Genomic DNA, 21,340 nt, shown 5'->3' on the forward strand with positions numbered 1-21,340 from the left:
CCACCTCCTAGCAGTAGCTGGGCCAACAGACAGTTATACCCGGGGAATGTAGGGCGAATGAGCATAAAGGAATAGCGTGGGAGGACTAAAAGTGAGGAAAAGTGGAAAAAATGAGTGGAAAGAGGGAGCTAAATGTGCGGAAGGCTGCCATGCAGATCACAGAAAAGGGAAGAGAAATGAGGCAATAAAAGGAGATAATGTAAAGAGCAAGGGGAAGATAAATTGCTGAAAAGAACAAATGAGCATTAAAGAAATTATTATCATTAGTCTGTGGTGTTCTCCTTATTCTAGGAAATATATGATGAATCTGTAATGTACCCTCTTTCCCCTCAGCTTAGGCTGACTTCAGGTGCATGAGGACTTGAAACAAGCTGTGCTATACAGTGCTGGGGAGAGTGCTATCAATTTTCATTTCCAAATTGTCCAAGATGAAGCAAGCTGTTGCTGCGTTATGGTCTACGAGGGATACTGTTGGTAGGGAAAGTGAAACTCTTCTGTGATGTTGGAGTGCAATCGTTGCTCCAGAAAGCTCTGATTCTGGGAGACTTGCATCAAATGCCAATTATTAGTGCTCAAGTCTTTAATATATTTTGACATATTGGTAGGAAATATATTGTGATTGACCTTTTTGCAAACTGATGGAAAGACAATTTAGCTTGACTTTGTCTTTCCCCCCCTGACAGCCCTGCATCCTTTTAGTGAGCAGCTGTTACCAAAGGCCGCAGGCTGCAACATCGCTGTTGACTTATTCACAAGCGGCAGTTTGTTCAGGGCCCATTCCCAGAGAGACAGGTGTTGATTTTGGGAGAGCAGGTGCAGATGTTTGCTGTTTGGAGTGTTGCCACACCTGCATCTCTGTAAATACGGCATGTGCCATTTTTTCAGATTTGGATAATTAATTGAAATAATACACATTATCAAAATATTCACTCCTGAAATGTCCCCCAAGTTAAAAGATTCTTTTCCCAAATGATATGAAATATAAAAAATGATAATGAAATATTATTTTAAGCTTATTTTTTGAGAGGTGGTGAATATTGCTGCAGGCTTTCTCTAAATACAAGATTCCTCCGTACAGCTGCTGTAATGATGCAGATGGATGCTTCCTGCTGCTTTGAACATGGGTTGAAGTGAGGTTGTTTAGTGCTCCCAATGCTCGGTAGTGTGAGAATTCTTGCGTCCCCTGGGGGGGGGGGTTGCCCATGTTGCGAACATTTACTGTTAAACTGAGCAGAGAGAGGTGTTCTGCTAAATGGAAAAAGGTTGTTTGCTTCTCAAATAGACATTGCATCAGTGGCAATGACTTCACACAGACAACGAAAAGCCCTCTTTGCTTATGGTAGGCACTCTAAATGTAAATGTGTTCTTTTAGGTTAAACCACAGGCAGTTATATAACTTGTCTTGTGTGTTTCGGTCATATAATTCCGCTACCAAACAGTTTAGCTCTACAACTAGACAAATTGCTTACTTCAAACGTAAAATAGCGGTAAATACAGTACAGATTACGTAATCAGTCATATCTGCATAATTGTAGCTACATATAATGTGATTATCTAAGTTTTCATGTAGTGCTGTTTCAATAGGTGCTCCTCTTTTTCTCTGTGTTATGATATACAACAGAAGATGTGTTTTCCTTCATAAATGATGAGTTGTAGTGATGAAGATGTGAATATGTTACCTCTAATTTTCTTAAAGGAAAAGGCTGTTTGTATTTTATATTTTCTTATTGTCAACAAAGACCAAAACCAACATTGAACTGATTCTACCCTCAAGTGTTGTCTGTGTAGCCGAAGCCTAATCTTATTCCTCTGTGCTCCATTATTGTCCAAACACTATTAAAAACACATCAGTGAGTCACACACACTGAAGTTTATTGTGACTCAATCCCACGTACGCTGTTCTGCTGCTGGAAATACTCACCAGCACATCCAGGTGTCAATACACATCTGAAAATAGTCTCCAGCAAATGCACTACTTACTCCTGTTAGAGTAATGTTTGCTAAAAACTACAATGCCCAACTGTTACAACTGTTATTATGATGTCAGTAAAAACCAATGGGCTTGAGGCTGACTGCCACAGACAGGGTAGGTAACTCAGAAAGTATCGAGAGACTTACTTATACATTGCTGGTTTTGGTCTTTTCATGAGATTGCATATAAGAAGTGGACTTGACGACCGTAACATCCCCCATTGGATTGTGGACTACCATTTTGCCATTTTGGCCATTGTCTTCTTGGTTTTTTGGAACCAGAAGGGGCCATATTTGGATGACGAGTGGAGCTGAGGATGAATACACATTGCTATTGGTAGTAACTTGTCAATCAGAAGGTAGCCATGCCCTAAAGCATACCCTGCATTATCATCTATTTTACTCTAAATAGGACCATAATTTACAAAAGAACATCATGCTGTCTTGAAGAAGACTTGAAACTTGCGACTGAGATTATAAACTCATTAGGAAAGTGTTTACTGAGGTAATAAATCAAGTGAGAAGTAGGGTCATTTATCATAGACCTCTATACTATCAGACTTCCTTTTTGCAACCAGTAGAGTAGAGTTTAAATACTTTGCAGGATGTGCAGTTGATTAAAAAATAGCACACCATGTTGGTTAATCAGTGTCATTTTAGCACAGTGGAGCAATAAGATGTGGCAGAGAAAATCTGATCCGCAGTGTCTGAGATATCATGATTGGCATAAAAACACTAAACATTGCTGCACCCACTCTTGGCCCAATGAGTAATTTTGAAAAAGTATGTCAAGAAATATGAGCAGATGGACAAATAAGTAACTGATAGATGGATGGACAAACAGCAGCTGAGTCACAGATCATCACCAGATGAAATCAGGAAGTACAATTAAAAGGGACTAAATTCACTGATGAGTTAAGGAGAACCGAAAAATAAAATCTAGTTCATGAGAAGATAACATGACATTAGTTAAAACATCCTGGTCCTCTGAGTGATATCTGGGCCAAGCAGACGTTGCAGTTGATGCAATATGAATCTTTAATGATCCCCATGTGAAATCATCAAAAAATGGCAGAATACAGCAGGAAAAATAAGTATAAGCACACAAACAAACAAAAAATATTAATAATTTAATTCACTGTTTTATTATCTTGTTCTCTACACTCTAGGTTTTAACCATATCCTCATTATGACATGTCTAATTCTATGTTTGTTTAATGTTGTTTACTTCATTCTTCTGCAGTTCCCTATGATCAGCGAGTTTGGGGAGAACACTAACTCCTACTGCTCCTTTGAGAGCAAGGAGACGGCGCTTCTGCACTCAGAAAATGGCAACCTGCAGCAGAGAGTCAACGTCCTGACCCATGAGGTAAGAGGAGAGATGAGGGGGGAGACAAAGTAGAACAAAGAGGGAGGATGGGGGGGGAGATGAGATGTAAGAGAAGTCAGAGGCAAGATGGGATATGTACAAAGAGGAAAATCCACTTTACTATATACTCATTTTTAAATACACTGGATAGAATTAAAAACCTTATCACACCAAAGGTTTTTCTCAGTGCCTGAATTCTACAGAAATCCCTCCCTGCATATGAATTAATTGAATTAAAAGTGAATTGAGGCCAACCCTGATGGACATGCACTGAAAGATGTCCAGAACTAATTAAGCACTAAAGCTGCTGCCCATGCAAATTTACTGAAATTGGGTGTTTTTAAGAAACCGTCCAAAGAGCACTGTGACATGGGATTTTCACGCTGGTGTTCTATTTTTGAGATGTAGTATAATTGGGACCAAACCTGGCCAAGATTTTGCTGAATATGTACGCCTTAAGAAAGAAAAATAAATAAAGTAGCCATGTATTTTTCCAGCACATCCTGCATCCTGTATGTTGGGATACCAATTAATTAGAAAATGTGGTATTATTTAATACATGTACAGTGTGATTTAAAATAACAAACAAGATGTGTGCATGCTACATTCAGACAGTATAGCACAAGAAGCAGGACCAAGAATCAGTTTTACTACTTTTCTTCTATATACATGAGTGTAACCCCCTTCCAAAAATTGGCTGGAGTGAGAAAAGAGAAAGCAGCAATAACTATTTCCCCACGCTCTCGTTCACAGTCGTAGAAACGGTAAAGAGAAGTTACTGACACAGGAAGGCGGTGGTAAAACTGGTAGCTACAGCTGAAAAAAAAAAAGCTAGAGAGCAAGAAAGAGGAAGGAAATGGTTTATGGGAGCAGCAGAAACGATTAAGAGTCACACGGCTCTGACACCGGGCATTCAGAGTGATGAAACGGGCCACAACTCACTGAGCATGCTCTGTTGGGACTCGACCCCCGCCCCCCCACCACATACACGTACACAATCCTTATCCCCTTCCTTTTGGTAAAGTGATGGGTTGCCGTTATCAAGGAGAAGTAGAGAAATGCAAAATACGTCCTGTCAGAGAAAGCATCAGATGAATTTGAAGGTCACAAAGCAAAAAATGTTGTCATGTTTTTCTGAGATAAAAAAAAATATAAAATTGTGACCGTACAGCTTCTCCTTGCATAATGTCTGTGCCAAGGCAACCAACTGAGCATGTTGTATTGTGTGTATTTCGTTTTGGGAATATATACCACTAAAGCACAATATCCACTCACATAACAGCCTAAAAGTGGGTTTTGCTTTATTACTTGACCTTGAGGCTATGTTTTTCTGAGGGGCCCTGAAACATTCTTTGTTTCAGTCTGGTGTTTATATTTTGCATATTATTAAATTAACGTGTTTAATCAAATTAATACACAGCAAATCTGGTTGTAAACCAGGCATTATTCCAGCAAAAAACTGCAATCATTGTGCAGAGAGGGGAAGAAACAAGGGGTTAATAGGGGAAACAGAGCATAATTGCCCAGGCGCACCCTAGCAGGTTAATCCTGCCATGATGACAACATTAACTCTTCCCTCTCTTTCATTATTTGCTTTAATGTGTCCTTTCTATTAAAGTCATTTGGAGACACGACATGGCAACATGAGCGAAAAGCAGTACATAAGGAAATTACTGCAACGTTTGCCCTGATGCAGAGGAACTGAGGCCAAGACAAATAAAGGCATTCGAGGAAGGAGAGAGAATTTCTTTTTGTCTTATTGTGAACACTGCAAGGGTTTTTTATTATCAGGGAATTAAAGGTGTTATCATCCATAATTGACCCGTGGAAAATCTATCTGAACCCAATACCCATTAATTTCTTTCTTAATAAAAGAGAACTGTAGATAATTAGATGGACTAAGACCGGTCTAAATTTTCATAAAAACTTGAAAAATCACAATGGAAACAAATTTGATGAATAACTCATGACATACAATGAAGCATGTGACTTTCCACTTGACTAAAGAGACTTAAAATTGCGGCGAGGAAAACATCAGAACATCACATTAATACATAAAATGTATAAAATGAGTTTTCTACATGGTTTTCCATCGTGTGAGGTTTAACTGCAGCTCTTTTAATTACATTATCTTGTCGTCTCTTCTTCTGCAATGGTTTAATGGCACTAACTGTTTATCCTGATACACCAAACTTCTAATATTCACATAACAGTAGTGGATGGAAGCTCACACACAAATTCACCATTTCTTCAGCAGATTTTCTGGAAATTCGGTTAGTATTTGCCCTTAATTTAAATGGAAATCTGTCTAATGTCAGCGTGTTCTAAGAGCTTACCGTACTTTGATAAGTACAGTGTCGTCAAATAATAGAGATGGTGGGCAAAATTACAAAAATAAGATCATCCTCTCTGATGTATTTAAACTGAAGCAACATTCAAACTACCATGCCATGAATTCATTGCCTTACAGAAGATGTGGAAAACCCATATTCCACACCGCAATCAAATCTAGTGTGTAAATGACTAATTACACTAAAAATACTCTCTAAAAAACGTTCAACACCAAACAGCTTTGATCCTTAGAGGCCGTTTAAAACAACAAACCATTCTCACATACAGTATCCACACTGAGGTGAACATTTAAAAAGGTGATAATGAGAAAATCTGAAGAATTTAGGCCTTTCTTCTTGTTTCTGTGTGCATCTCCTTACAGAAATCTAGCTCTGGAGGGATGCTGCTCTCCTCAGTCACGATGCTTGTTGTCAAGCCATCCTTACCTTGGTGCCAGTTTTCTACAAGCATATGTTACCATAGACACACTGAATAGGCCTCACTGCTCCGGCACACAGCAGTGATATACCTCTTTGTCCTCTCCGAGTCTCTGTTTATCGCACTCCCTTGCTGCTGCTCCCACTCTCATTCTCTGCATTGTCAAAAGTGACCCTATTCTTCTACAAAAATTTCCCTTCTTTATCCTCGCCTGCTTTAAAATCTCTTCATTTCACTAACTTTAGTGTCAATGCTCTCAGATCTGTCAACAAGGATGTGATTATGGCATCCAGTGACTTTCACCCCCTTATTATGTCACAGTGTGAGGAGAATAGATCAGCAAGACATCAAGAAGCAGTGAAGATGGCTGTTGAAATCATGATCTGTCGAGATGGGGAAGCTTTGTGTTGTGCATGCTGAGTTGTCCGAATTTCAGTGTGTCCTAAATTTGCTTGGTTATATAACAGTTTCTTAAGAGACACATTTGATGACTTTCACAATGGAAGTTTTTGGTGTTTTCGCCTCTCTCTGTCTCTCTCTTTGTGAGGAAGTTTGAAAACTCACAAAGAAAGGAAAAAGGAAAAATGTATGGCTTTTTTCCCCGTTTTTTTAGCTTCTGTTTCTCTGTATCTCGCTTCAGCTCCAGAAGAGAAAGGAGAGAGAGGAGCAGCTGGAGGATGTAATCCAGGCCTACGAGAAGATTCACATGGAGAAGAACAACCTCCAGAGGGATCTCGACAAGATGGTCAGAGACATTATTCAGTTCATTGCACTGTGCATTCGTTATTTAACAGAAGCTGTGTATATAAATCCTGCATATGTATGTGAACTTTTGGTCTGGAGCTGTTTAAAAGGTGTGTTCCAATTCAGGGAAAATCTTAATGCTTCACCTTAACAATAATATTCAAGAATGCAGTGAGCTTCCAACTTTGTGTCAACAATTTGTGTTTCCTGTTTGAACATTACTGCTCAAAGCCAGCTCCATAAAGAAATGTTTTTTCCAGTTTGGTGTGGAAGGCCTGCACAGAGCGCTGACTTCAACCCCAATTACAATATTTGATTATTGATACATCAAAACAAAAACAAAATGCGTAGCGTCTCAACTTTCTCCCCATTACCTCACTGGGTAAAATGTTATGCTTAAAAATGTAGACTGCATATCACTACCACATGTGCTGTACATGGTACTTTTACATTTGTCACTGATATTACAACTAAGAAAAAAATACACTGAATCACTTTGACTGTGCACTTAAACTGCACTGCTCATTTAAGTAATTGCCTTCTGAGCAAACATTTTTTGTTACTTCCTAAACTGAGTCAACAGTCCTTTAGAGTCATTCAGTGAAATTGCTCCTCTTACACAACCCTGTTGTCTTACAGTTTTTTTGATTGTAATTCTTGCCAACTTTTTTGAAAAGATTTAATTTAGCAAATGATTGTAATTGCTTATCCCAAGATACTGCAAGTTTGTATCATTTTAAATAGAATTCTAAAAAAAAAAAAAAAAAAACTTCTCTGGTTCTGCAACTGTGAGAATCTCATTTTTTGAATACATTTCTGTAACTGGGTAAAAATCAAAGTCAATCCAGACCAGGTAGAGGCTTCCAACTGAACAGATTGGTTGGCTGGTCTTTCCCAGATCCCCTCTGTGATAATAAACCATCTCATATGAGAGTGAAGTCTACTGAGCAGCTCTCGCCGAGCAGCCTCAGCAGTTTTATGTGGTCAGAGTGATTAAGGGATGAGGTGCGCCAGAGATGTTGGAACTGCCACCTGCCAAGGACTGACAAAGTGTCAATGTCACCTGAAGCTGTGGCTGCGTTCAGGAATACAGCTCCAACTACCTACTGGGCCTCGTTGACCTTAAACCTCCCAGCAGTGCATTCACACACTTCTTCTGACAGTGTATATATATATATATCAAACTTTTTCAGACAAACTGATGAAGTAAAATACCAATCCCTGGTTGCAAATATCAGTGCCAGGATATGAATTTAGATTGCTGATACTGATATTTAGCCGCCTTGGACATGTTCACAAAGTGTCTTTTAACAGGTTACAAAGAAGCAAGGCCTGGCTGAGTGGCGTAGGCCCTAAGTGCCAAAGAATGTATTGCATAGAAAGTCTATAAATATTTTAATGCTCTATTTTTGCAATGCAATTGGTGGATTCTAGTAATGCATAGTAAATATGTGTGATTACAGACTAACCTGGTGGAGAAGCATGTTGAGCGTATCCTGGGCCTGGAGTCGGCTCTGAGGCAGAGGGACAACTCCCTGCAGAAACTCAACATGCAGCTGCACAGCAAAGACATGCAGTACCTGCAGCTGCACGCTGGCCCAGACACACACAGTGAGTGACTGTCAGCTCTCACTCAGGATGCATGTCTGTATTAAAGATGTTGCCTGTACAGTGGTGAAACACTCTGATGGTAACAATACCGCCAAATATTTCTGCTACCATCTTACTCACTCATCACATTTTCAGAGGGCACAGTGAACACAGCACAGCACTGTATTTATTAGCACTTTATAAAATTTGGAACACTTACGCATTGAATAGCACTGATTGACAGTGTGAGGGATTTTCTGGTTCTGCCACGAAAATGAACACACAAAAGAAATCAGAACATGTAAAAAAAAACCTGAATTAGTGCATTAAAGAATCAAGTAATGCACTTGTCAATGTCTTAAACTAAAAACAACAGACCTGCTCTTGATTATGGTGTTCTCACTGTGTTTGATTTTGGTTCATTTGAGTCCAATAAAGCTTCAACATACACGAGCACTAATAGTATTATTTATGATAATGGTGATAATTTCATTTACCGTGATATTTTTGGCCACAATAATGGTATGATTATAAAGATACCAGCATATCCCTAAAATAAATATATATGGGTATATCTATTTTTAAATAAATACTGTAAATATATATCACTGGGTTGATTTGGTCAGTATTTTGGTTCATGGCCATCCTTAATCTTTCAGCTGTTTCATTTTGATAGTTACTATAAAGTAAAATAAGTACAGTAAGATAAGACGCTTCTATCAACCACAAGTGCATCTAAAAAAGCCTTGACACCAGTTATCCTTGTTAATCGCTGCTCATCTTTTCTCTATGTCTCAATCTTTAATCAAATCCAACAATCTGTCCAGAAAGCATTTTAATTGAGGTCAGGTTAATCCTCGGCCTGTTGGAAAGAGCCAGCTTGGACATTTTGTTCCAACTCCCCGATCTACGCGGGTGCTGGTCATTGAAATTCAACCATTTTGGCTTCAAAACTGTTGGAGTGAAGTGCCTGGTACTGTGCATTTGAGGATTTCTCTCAAATTCAGCCTGTTGCATCCATCTGTAATGATCTCTATTGTGATTGGTCTGCATTACCAAATGCTAGTAACCAGTGAGTGATAATTATTACAGTACATATAGTGTTACAGTACAATGCAAATGAATTCCCGTCTCAGAAATATTTAACAAGATGCTTTGAACAAGGCAGGTCACTCCACTGCTTTGCCTGCATTTATGAGAGAAAAAGCATGTGAATAAAATCTTAAAATCACATAAGATTTTAGATTATAAAGCAAAACAGCCTCACCAAGTCAGCAGATTCTTTCATTTTGAGACTGCAACACAAAACTCCTGATAAAATATGCAGTCCACTACTGCAAAAAAGATTCTGTTAAACTTAAAGAACTTCTGGAGTCAGTAGATGCTAAACTCTGCCCTCTCAAATGACGTGGGTGGCTGATGGAAGAAATGTGTCATTGCAACCTTAACAGATGCCTCTAACTTGATAAAGAGGATTATATATAATTTTACATGGGCATCAAACTTTCATATTTAATGGAAAAAGCAGCATTTAAGCTTTTTCTGCCTTAATTTGTGTCTGTGAAATCAAAATTTGCAAGGTAGTGCTGTTGATTAATAGCTGTGTGTGTGTGTGTGTGTGTGTGTATGAATGAGGCTCAGAAAATATCTTGTAGTGCAGACTGTGTTCAGTATTTGTGCACCAGTGATTGCACATACAAGTGTGGTGGTGAGGAGGCAGAAGGAGCTGGGATATAAAAGATGATACTGTCTTCTGGCTCAAGGACTGAGTCCGTGTGAGTGGTGCTGAATCACTAACATGCCCACACAGATCACATCACCCAGGTACAAACTGAAAGATGCTGCCCTTGGAAGAAGTCAGCTCTTTTGCTCGTTAATACTCATCTATTGTACAACAACCATGGACAAAAGAACTCTGCATTAGTCAGGAGAAAAGCAATGAAAATGATGTTTGTCTCTTGTGTTTCACATCTACATTTTCTCTTATTCCCCCCTGATCTTCTCTTTTTCCCACCCAGTGCTGGATTGTCCAGCCTTGACCCTTCAGAGCTCCCGCAGCCTGGACACCCTGTCCGACCTGAAGCTGCAGCGTCTGGAGGCGGAGCTTGAGGGGGCACGGCACGAAGCCCAGGGGGCGTGTCAGAGAGAAGAAGAGCTGAAAGGGGAGTGTGAGAGACTGAAGGAGGACATGAGGATGCTGCAGAACAGCCAGAGGGACAGGGTCAGTGTTAGTTTAGTCTGCTTGGGGTGCCACATGGGTGGAGTTCACTGTGTCTGCACAATTTAAATAATGTCAAGGACACTGTAAGACAAGCAACTGTTTTGCTGTGCATTCCATGAATTGTCCTGATTGAATGTGAGAAGCAGAAAGGGAAATGTCTTGCTATCTTGTGGATAAATTGGCTGTAATCAATATGTTTAGAATAACATTGTATCAAATGAAAATGTGAAAACAATGAAAACGTCTTTAATAGAGTGGCGAGAGTGAACTAACAGTAAGTTTGTGAAACTCAATCCAAACTTTATAAAGCCGTGTGGAGCAGCAGATTCGGGTGATAATTCTCTGTGGGTTCACCACTACGAGCAACTACTTTCAAATTTTAACCACTTTCAATTTGTTTTACCATTGTTATTTGATACATTATTATTGAAAAAAATATTAACTATGTTGCTTTATGGTCCTGATATGATAAAAAAACAAAAACATTTGTGACAGGATGCAAACTCAAACACACTATGTGGCCACCCACCACCGTGACTTCTACACCAGTGTTAGAAAGTAGGGCATACTACATCCTACACTGGCACTCAGCATTAAATTAAATAGACTCTGGCATTTAAGTGAATTGCATGCTGCAGACTTGTCCAACATGAACAGAATTCCTAGAGATTCTGGACCGCACACACTTACAGAGGTGGTCATCCTATACAAAACATATCAGAATTTATGAAAATTATTATTAGTTATATATGCATTTATGACTCTAGTGGGACACAAATCCCTGACTTTGCCAGTTTAGTCAATGAGCTGGTAGGGACTAAAGATCCCAACACAGCAATGTCAGGCTCTACCGGGGGAGGATTGCAATCCATTAGTGTTGCACTCAATTTTCTACTTAAAGGAATAGTTTGCAATTTCGCAATTCAAAAGTACTTTACATAAAACATAAAAGACATCAGGATAAAATTTAAAAAATAAGACAATATAAAGATACATTTAAATACAATTAAAAATAAAAATAAGATTAAACAGGAGGGTAAAAGTTGCAGTACAGAGTAAGCTATTGATCAATCCTCTAACCTGATTTAATAAAAGGCAGCATCAAAAAGAAAAGTCTTCAGCCTTGATTTAAAAGAGTTGCAGAGATCCAGCAGTTTTCTGGGAGTTCTGAATCAGCTGCAACTGTCTTATCGATTTTTTAGGGGGGGCCTGGAAAGACACCGTTACAGTAGTCGAGTCAACTGAAGATACATCCATGGACAACTTTTTCTAAATCCCGCTGGGACATAAGTCCTTTAATTCTTGATATATTCTTGAGGTAATAGTAAGCAGACTTAGTAATTGTCTTTAAGTTGAGTCCATGTCTACAACAAGTTATGAACCACCAAACAGGGGGGAACAGCTTACCTGGCTCTGTCTAAAGGTAACATAACACATAACCCTGAGTAACCAATCACAATATATTTACGCTTCAGCAAACAAGATATAAAGTTGTTAATTACTAAACTTCAGAGGTGTTAATATGTGGATTGTGTTATCTTCGGACAGAGCCAGGCTAGCTGTTTCCTTGTGTCCCTTCTTTATGCTATGCTTTATGCGAAAAGGCCTCTGATGGTATATTTTTACCTTACAGACATGAGAATGGTATCAATCTTTTCATCAAAAAAAGACATTTCCAAATACAGTAATTCTTCTCTTTGTGGGAGAGATATAGCAAAAAAAAAATTCTTGGATGACTTCACTTACAGACATAAAGGTCTACAGTTGCACAGGTTTACATGCACTAACAAACATTCGGTGCTTGAATAATAATTATCAATGACTAGAACCCACACCCATTTTTTTTCCTGATGATTTTACCTTCAAATGTGTTGTCGATGGGTTCTCGCTGACAGATTTTGTTCAATATTCTACCAGCACCTGCATGCTAATCTAATTTCACGCTCTACTTCGGCAGGAAATGACTTCTCCGTGCAAGCAGTGTGATGTGGAGTGGATAAAGAAGGTGGGAGATGAGCAGTAAGTGACCACAGCTGATCTCTGGGTGGAGGGAGAAGGGAGGGAGGGATGGGATGAAATGAAACAAGGAGCGATGGAAGGAAAGCTGTAGTAAAGGTAGATATGTCAGGAAGATGTTTATTGGGGAGCATCAAGGAGATTCAGCAGGATTGTCTGAACAGTAGGGGGCAGTGTAAGCACAGTGTAGGACACCTTCCTGTCCATTTCCTCATGTCTGTGTGTTTGTTGGACATCTCTTTAAGGCACCAAGTCCAATCCCATCTATCCATGTATTCTGTCTCTTATTCCTCCCTACCTGACACTAGACAAAAACAGCAATAGTGAATATTCAAGCTGCTGTGTTTCCACTCATTTCTATTTCACTTACTGCCAACAAGTGAAGTGTGTGTTGAGCGGAAAGAAAAGTAGCTTATTTTCATGCCCTTTCCAAATGGCCCGGGCATTGCATGACTGTTTACAAGGTGTTACCGTTTTTTTTTTTTTTTTTAAACTAAAAACCACAGCAGGCAAAATAACTCCCACACAATGAAACCCTAGAAGTGTTTCAATGGGGAGCAAACTGAAAGTAAAGTAAAGACTTTTGACTGAGAGTGTGGTGGAAGCCTACGGTTTTTTCCAGACCTTGGTCACCTTTTGGTTTTACTCAACAATATCACTTACTCCCACTGAAAGCCTACAATGTATATACTTCGTTTCCTGGTGCTTTTTCTTGTAATTGGGCTCATTTAGTGTAAACTGCACAGATTGATATGGAAGATTTTGCATGTACTGTGGAGCATATTTACACAAAACCTCTGCCCTAATATAATTCATAAATCATTAGCAATGTATAATCCGGAGGAGTTTGTTGGGGGAAATTGGTGCTTAAATAACACCAATTTTAAATTCAGGTTTTTGTCAATACATGTGTTTCACTGTATACTTTAAAAGCTTCTCCAGTATGCTGACATTATTGATACCAGCAACTGAACAGATGAATTCATGAACCAAGTGTTCATGATTTCATCATTGAATGAATGAATGCAAGAAAAATTCACCTTCTTAAAGCATAACAAATAAAATCAAATTAAAAAAATATAAAACAAATATTCTTCTTTTTGTAGTGTTTTACTTCTTCACAACTTCTTCTTCTCTTTTCCATTTGTTTTGTAAGAGACCGCGCAGTTTGTGGCATTCCACAACCAGTCACATTTTCGTCACTACATTTGTGGATTTTCGATTCCCTGACTCATAACTAATACCCTCACCAACCACAAGCCACACTATAGACGCTGGCACCCACCTGCCACCTGGCAGTACAACCCCTCTCCCCCTTACACACTTCAGTATACAGCGTGACTGACTAATCCCTCGCCAGCTTTCAGAAAGTGAGAGCTGTTTCCAATAAATCACAACATGATGATTTTAAGCTGAAGTGGAATTCCCATTTCTAGTTGTAAATTCAAAATATGAAGTAGTGCCATGTTGAGAAATTGTTATTCTGCCTAAAATTGAGCCTGGTTTAATTTAAGCCATTTAAAGTTACCAGGTAGCAAAGCTTGACAATCTGAGTGTTTGGTGTCTCGTGCCTTGGTGTGAGGACTGTTTGACACCTCTTTGTGTTTATCTGAATGTGCTTCATGTGCATTGCAGAAGTAGAGTGTGACAGAGTATGGACTGCAGAGTGTGAAAAGCCCCCCCACCACCCCCACCCCTCCCACCACCACCACCCCCACCCCTCCCCATGAGACTACAGACATTCAGTTTATACATTTCTTTTAAGTACCATAAATGTCTTGTTCAAGAAAAGAGAACCACACAGTGACACTTTTAAAAGAAAATCGCCACATCATGCTGACCATCATGTATTCAAGTGTTAGTCCCCCCCACCCTCCATCATGTCTAATGTGAGTGACTGAACAGCAGTAGGTTTGAAAAAGAACATTTATTAGTATTAGCCACAAAGAGTAGCTCAGATCTCAAAGGCAGCTGCAGTGACGGCTCTTTCTTTGAAACGTCTGATCAGATCAGGGGTCAGATTTCAGCCCACACTCTCTTCACTTTATTTCCCCCACACACACACACACACTGTTGTATGAGCTGATCGATTTAGCGGCACAAATCTTTCATCAATGCTGCATCTGCATTATCACACCCTCCTACGCACTGTGCTGTACATTGTACAGTTACACACATACAAGCTCAGATGAAAGAAACAAAAAATAAATGCAAAAGAACAGAACCTGGAAAATGTGCAAAGTATTTTTAGACACAGAGACAAAAACAAACCGGATTTCACAGACCCTGAAACAGGCAATGATTGAGAAACCCTGTTAGGTTTGTGCCTGTGTGCACTCATGTGCAGGTGTTTGCACGTCTGCTTGGCACATGGTACCATCAGTGAGAGGTGTTGCAGTCTGACCCGGGCCCCTGACACAGATTGTTAAACCTGACAAAATTGAAAAGTGAGACAGTACAAGTGTGAAAAGGAAGAGATGCATGAATCTGAACAGTTGAGAAATGCAGCATTTAGAAAGAAAGACGACAACGCAGAGCTTGGAGCTAAGATTCCTCCGAGAGTAGTAATAGAAGGAAGTGGATAAATGACATTTTATGGACTCTTTAGCAACATCAGTATAATACTGCATGCTCCACCCACCATGCCAGTAAGTAACCTAATGATTGTTATTTTCCTACTGATTCACTGAATGTATTCATATGTCCTTAACCCAAAGCCACAAACATAGAGCCCGTACATTTAGACCGCAGACAACCCTGAATCATTTCAATGTTCGAACCCGGTTCCACCGACTCGTACCACTAAGAAGGATGTTGTTTGTTGTAAGGTGGGAGATGAAAGGGGGGTTCGATACCCCACTCTGTCTGAGTCATAGCAGGTCGGTGGAAAACTAGGTGGGCCAGATGCAAAAGCCAACTAACCAGTGGAAGTTATGACTTATTTTCAGATTTTTTGAAATTGCAAACTTCCCTGAAATGGGGTCCTTGACTTTATTTTAAATTATTTTGGGGTGATAAACTTGTAGCAGTTTATCCTGGTTTTTAAATGTGTGAAGTAGCAACACAGCATTGGGTTGGCAAGCATATTTTTTCAGTACACATCGACACAGAGTAGTTCAGAGGTAAAAAAAAAGAATGTGCGTAATTAGAAACAAAAAACATGCAGTGTTCCTCTAATACATACCGAAGTAGTAGGCTAATACACACACTAAGTGGGAAGACTTATGTTTGATATATTTGCTGTGTAAGATACATACGTCTTTTATCTTCTGTTGGTGCTGGCATTGCTGTGGATGTTCTTATGTATGCAGAAGAAAACCCCAAGATGTGCAGTGTTGTTGATAATCTTTTTATCTGCCACAATCTCTACGGAGGAATGAGCTGAGTTAAATTCTAATCAACAAAGAGGTTAAATTGGAGTGCTTTATCAGATCTGAGTCTGGCAACTTGTGCACAACAAGCGTCCGCTTTTTGTCTGCGTCTTTCCGTTCATCAACAGTGACAGGCAATCAAGTTAGCTGGGTGACGCTTTAGATTACAGCTGGCAATGTACAGTGTATTTACTGTAATCTAGGTGTTTTGCTGTAATCTTTTGTACTTACAGCATACTAGCACAGTATATAGCTATATATATATATATATATATATATATATATATATATATATATATATACATATAAAAAATACAAGCTATATAAATACATACAGGTACACAACATTTCGAAATCTTACAAGAAACTTATGGTGTAGTTATTATTTAACTTCTGGGTACTTATTCTATTACTATTACATGGAACAGTATGACTATGAACTGACATTTCAGGGACTGGACATTTCAGGGAAAATGGAGAGATGACTTTTGCACCACTTAATAAATGTGATCTGATTTTATTTCAAAATGACATTATTACAAACAAACAGGCAAACATTGTTCATTTATAATTTTGGTGTACCTAAAGGTACATCTGTGTGTTTACTTTGGAACAAAGCTCCAGGGGAAAGCTTATTGTGATACTGTCGGCCGCTGAAGACTGTCTCAGCTGCCGTTAACCAGAAGACGTCTCGCCATCTTCCCTGAATTGTCCTGATCAGTTTTATGGTCATACTGTTCAGCTTTACCGTTGAATATATTTGCTCTCATAAGATGCTTTGTTTCTTTCAACTTTTAAATATGATTGTAAAGTTTTGGTTTGAAATGATGGCGTATTGATAAAACCCTGCCGCTTTGTTGTAAGGCAAGTTTATGTGTAGCACATTTCATACACAAAACACAACATTATGAAAGTGCTTTTCATGATGCATTAAAAACAACAGAAACATAAATACAGGATGGTAAGATGGTTCATGATGAGTAATTAAGGTTCCTTTAAAGGTTAAAATGTCAAAGTTTAATATCCTCTGGAACTTTATTTTTTGTTTGTGTGTGTTATTGCATTTATGTAACTAACCAAACTGCAACAGTTTTTGGAAAGGCTCGTCTTTATACAAGAAATGATTCAAACTGGCGTGATAAGCAGGTTATCTTAACAGATTTCAAAGTTTCACATCGAGTCCATCATGCAGATAATATTCTAATCTACCACCGTCAGTGCTGAAATGAGTAAATTTCAGGTCAAGACTGAGGAGTTTATAAAAATTGGGTAGACATTTTAGATAAGATGGCTGTTATCAGATTTAAAGGCTGCTGGCAGCAGCGGTGACTAACTTGTTTCTGACTGAACAAAATCCTCTGCCATTATGGAACCTGCACTAATCTAAATCACTCTCTTTTTAACCACATACAGTACATATCACTCTTAATCGCATCTAAGCTATCAAAGAGGTGCTTAGAGATGTGTAAAGTGTTCAGAGATTATTCCTTATATCTACTTGTACAACACTTGCCTCACATTAATTTAAATTGTGGGACTTAGATAAGTTTTGAGCTAATGAGTTGAGACAAAGTAAGCTTGTTGCCATGGGTAAAAGACACAGGGACATGTAAGCCAACCCATGCTTGTTTACGGTTCTTGAAATAGAGTTGCTCTGTCAGTACAGCCCCTGAGAGAGTCATGACACATCTTGCATGAAATGGTGTGATTTTATGCACTTCAATTATGTGCTGCGACTTGCAGTCTAAAAATATAAGCCTATAAGCCTCTCAATTAGCCAGCCTGATTTGTGAGGCTGTGTCAGAGCTGCAATGCTCATTCAGTTTAAACAGGAGATGAAGAGCAGTGTGGATTTGTGATGTAAGTTTCATACATCTTAAAATATTAAGGATAGCCTTTGATTAGCTTCCACCAGTGGTTTACATTTTGATGATTAAACTGAGATTATAGTGTATGTATGCTTATATAGTTGTAATACATTAACATTCCACCAGCATTGTAATATTCTATAATGACAATGATTATGATAATTACATAATTGCATCCCTTCCTCCAGGGTGAATTTGGCTCTGGCCTACACAGAGTTAACAGAGGAGCTGGGACGCCTCCAAGCACTGAGCTCCAAGCAGACGGAGATCCTGAGGAAAGCCTCGCAGGAGCAGGCTAGTCCAGGTTAGCATCTACCGTACTCATGTAAAATACTGTATATCCAAATATGGAAATCCAGGGTCATCCTCAAAATCCCTCAGTGGTGGAGGGAGTATTTCCTATACTTGAGTAAAAGTAGCAATTCCACACTATAAATGTACTTAATTTCAAGTCCTGCATTCAGAGTATCCAAGAGTATCACAAATAAAATGCAATAATGTCCAAGTGCAGTTTTACATTTTAAAGTAAGGGACGACTGTAGCTGTTGAAAAAAATCCCTCTGAAATTTAGTGGAGTGGAAATACTATAAAGTAGCATGAATTTGAAATACTGAAGTAAAGTGCAAGTACCTCAAATGCACTGTACAAAATAGTGTTTTTGAATCACATTACATCACTAAGATACCTGTGTGATGAGGACAACTTTAGATTTTGTAAATTTAACATAAAGTATCTGAATGTTTGTTCAAATTAAATGTCACTTAAATAAAATACAATTAGTACAATGCTGTAGGGCTATAAATGTGTCTGTGCCATTCTAATGTTATAATAAAAGAACTTCTGGTTGTGATTTGTTTCTATAGTGTTCTCACTTTAATGTAAAGATAGAAACTAACACACTCTCTAGCACGAGTACAACTTACAAGTTCTAGGCAACACCTTTCTCTTCCTGCGCAAGTAGTCACACACATAGCTAATGTCTCACGACTGTGCATCTACTACCTACCACAAACCCAAAGGCATCACATGCATTGCCCTTAGTACAGTGGAAATGTATGTTGAATAAATCAGTGAAAAACTGTGCATTTTCGCACAGCTGACAGTGGGAAAAACAAAGAAAACCCCACATTGCATTTTACTTTTCCCTGTGGTTGTGTGGTGTCACATTAATCTAGAAAATGTGACTTGAATGGCACTTTGCTTAATTAGTTACAGGATCATGCATGGGGTATGAATGCCTCTTGGCTATCTTTAACAGCAAAACAAATACTTTTCGTGAACCATTTAAATAATCTGGGACATGGGGATTTGTGTGGAGCTATAAAAATTCTCATGGGTGTTATAATGTTAAGAGTAGACTTGAACTGAATAGTCCCATTTGACTATTTCCTTCTCATTCGGAGGCCCAGAGAGTGCTTTAGAGCACAAACACCCCCTCCCTTTTAACACCTCAACCAACCAGCCACGAACGATGTTTCCTCTTTGATATGGGAAGTGGAGCTGAAGTGGTAACTACAGGGGCTACTGAGTCATCAACATATCTCGTAATTACACGAAACAGTACAATTGTACCCATGCATTTCTAAATCTTTTTATGAATACATAGAGGAACAAGAATTTCTATTCATGGAATATCCGGAAAGTTTATTCGTAAAACTTGCTATGAATGTCTGCTGATGAAATACATAGAAGCAATTTCATGTCATGAGAATATTAGTGAATTAATATAACTGATTAATATGAAATAATCCAAAAGATTGACCACATTTTCTTAATGGCTCTAACAGGAAGTAAGGGGACTAGTCCAGACCCACAATAAAACAGCCCCAGACCAAAAGTACGCCAAAGTTTATGCACAAGGGTGTTCACATACTACACGGCCATATATCATTTCAAATATGTACGTGTTTGTTCTCCTTCTATGTTCCCTCAGTCCAGCGTCACTCTCCCATCCACCACCAGCGCCACTCTCCAGTCTCTCAGCGCCACTCACCTATCTCACAGCGCCATTCTCCAGTCCCACCTCTGCCACACCACTCCCCAATCCAACAGAGACGCTCCCCGGTGCTGCAGCGCCTCTCCCCAGACATGCACCGCCGCTCACCCCTGCTGGACGTCAATAACGGACCGGCCTCTTACTCCTGCCGCCCACCCAGTCACCACCTGAGGGCTAGCTTCCAGGGCCGTCGCAGTTACTCTGAGGTTGCCGACCCCTCCGCTTACCAGTGCCCAACCCGCTTCTCACTGGACCCTGTCTCCACCCTGCCTAAGCCCCGGCCCTACATTGAGGGCTACCCAAAACAGCAGTCCCAACATGTGGGCTCACCTCATGGTGGACTGCAGCACAGAGGATCCCCATCCCCCCATCAAGGTGGTGCAGGAGGGGATGGGGGTCTCGGAGAGAGCTCAATGCGCCACTCAAGAGAGATGCCATTCCCACTGTCTGAGGTAGCCCACCTCCATTATGAGCCCCCTCCTCCATCCACACCAGCCCCTCAACCCCCACAGTCATCTGAAGACGAGGAAGAATGGACCTGCCCGCATCCCATCAGCCCACCTCGGACACTGGGCGTGCTCTCTTCTGCAGTGCCCAGTGGCGTCATGAGAGGCCCAGCATCCTGCTCAGCCTTTCCCATCCCTCAGAGGCCTAACACCCTCAGCTGCCACCCGCAGCCCGGGTACATGTCAGCAGAGCATGCTCAGTCCTGGCCTTCCATCAATGTGAGTTAAAACAAAGTGTAAACCTTTATCACATCTGTGTAAAAGAGTTAGTACATCCACACATTTGAGTAATTTTGAAACCATTTAGTTTCAGCAGTGAAAGTGCACAATGTCCTGTGTCACTACTGTATTTACTGAGCTCAGGTTCATAGAAATTAACTAGTATTTAACCCCAAGACTCTTAAACTGAGCTTTTCCAGTCTGGACTCTGTCTTTACCGTGTCTCTCCCTAGTTCCTTAAAGTAATTGTTAAAAAGAAATAACTATTTGCTTATTTTCTGAGAGATGACAAGTTTGAACAATCTGTGTGCAGCAGGTAAGTTGTCTTACCAGGAAATAGCTAGCCTGGCTCTGTCCAATGTGAAAATGTAACCCTAACAACATCTCTAAAGCTGGCTAAATAAAATCTTGTATCTCCTTTATTTAACCTGTACAGTACGTGAACAGAAATGTAAAAACAACTATTGTGATTTTAGAGTGAGCATTGGAACTATGTCTTGGCAAACACCATTTACATTGTGCATTTACTGTGCACAGATTCTTCAAAGTAAGTTTGTAAGGTTTGCTACCATTGTGAGTGTCCAGAGACAAAAAACAAAATCTGTACTCACTGACCAAATCTGGAAACCCATGCTAAACAACAAATGATACACCGCGTAAATAAACCCGCTTTAGAGGTGTTGCTAGGTGTATTTTTACT

The 21,340-nt window shown here is 39.6% G+C and overlaps 1 protein-coding gene across 1 annotated transcript in view; it reads left to right on the forward strand.

Annotated features, from left to right (window-relative positions):
* Positions 1 to 21,340, forward strand: part of tbkbp1 (TBK1 binding protein 1) — a 58,101-nt gene that overhangs the window by 32,841 nt on the left and 3,920 nt on the right. The window contains exons 3-9 of the mRNA XM_038736394.1: positions 3,215 to 3,340; positions 6,750 to 6,854; positions 8,317 to 8,464; positions 10,462 to 10,664; positions 12,622 to 12,683; positions 18,108 to 18,223; positions 19,853 to 20,640. Of these exons, the coding sequence (XP_038592322.1) occupies positions 3,215 to 3,340; positions 6,750 to 6,854; positions 8,317 to 8,464; positions 10,462 to 10,664; positions 12,622 to 12,683; positions 18,108 to 18,223; positions 19,853 to 20,640 (1,548 nt within the window). The remainder of the gene's footprint in view (positions 1 to 3,214; positions 3,341 to 6,749; positions 6,855 to 8,316; positions 8,465 to 10,461; positions 10,665 to 12,621; positions 12,684 to 18,107; positions 18,224 to 19,852; positions 20,641 to 21,340) is intronic.

Source organism: Micropterus salmoides, unplaced genomic scaffold (assembly GCF_014851395.1).
Source record: "Micropterus salmoides isolate LMB-PRFRI ecotype aquatic unplaced genomic scaffold, ASM1485139v1 Ms_hic_scaffold_21, whole genome shotgun sequence".
Lineage (NCBI taxonomy): Eukaryota > Metazoa > Chordata > Actinopteri > Centrarchiformes > Centrarchidae > Micropterus > Micropterus salmoides.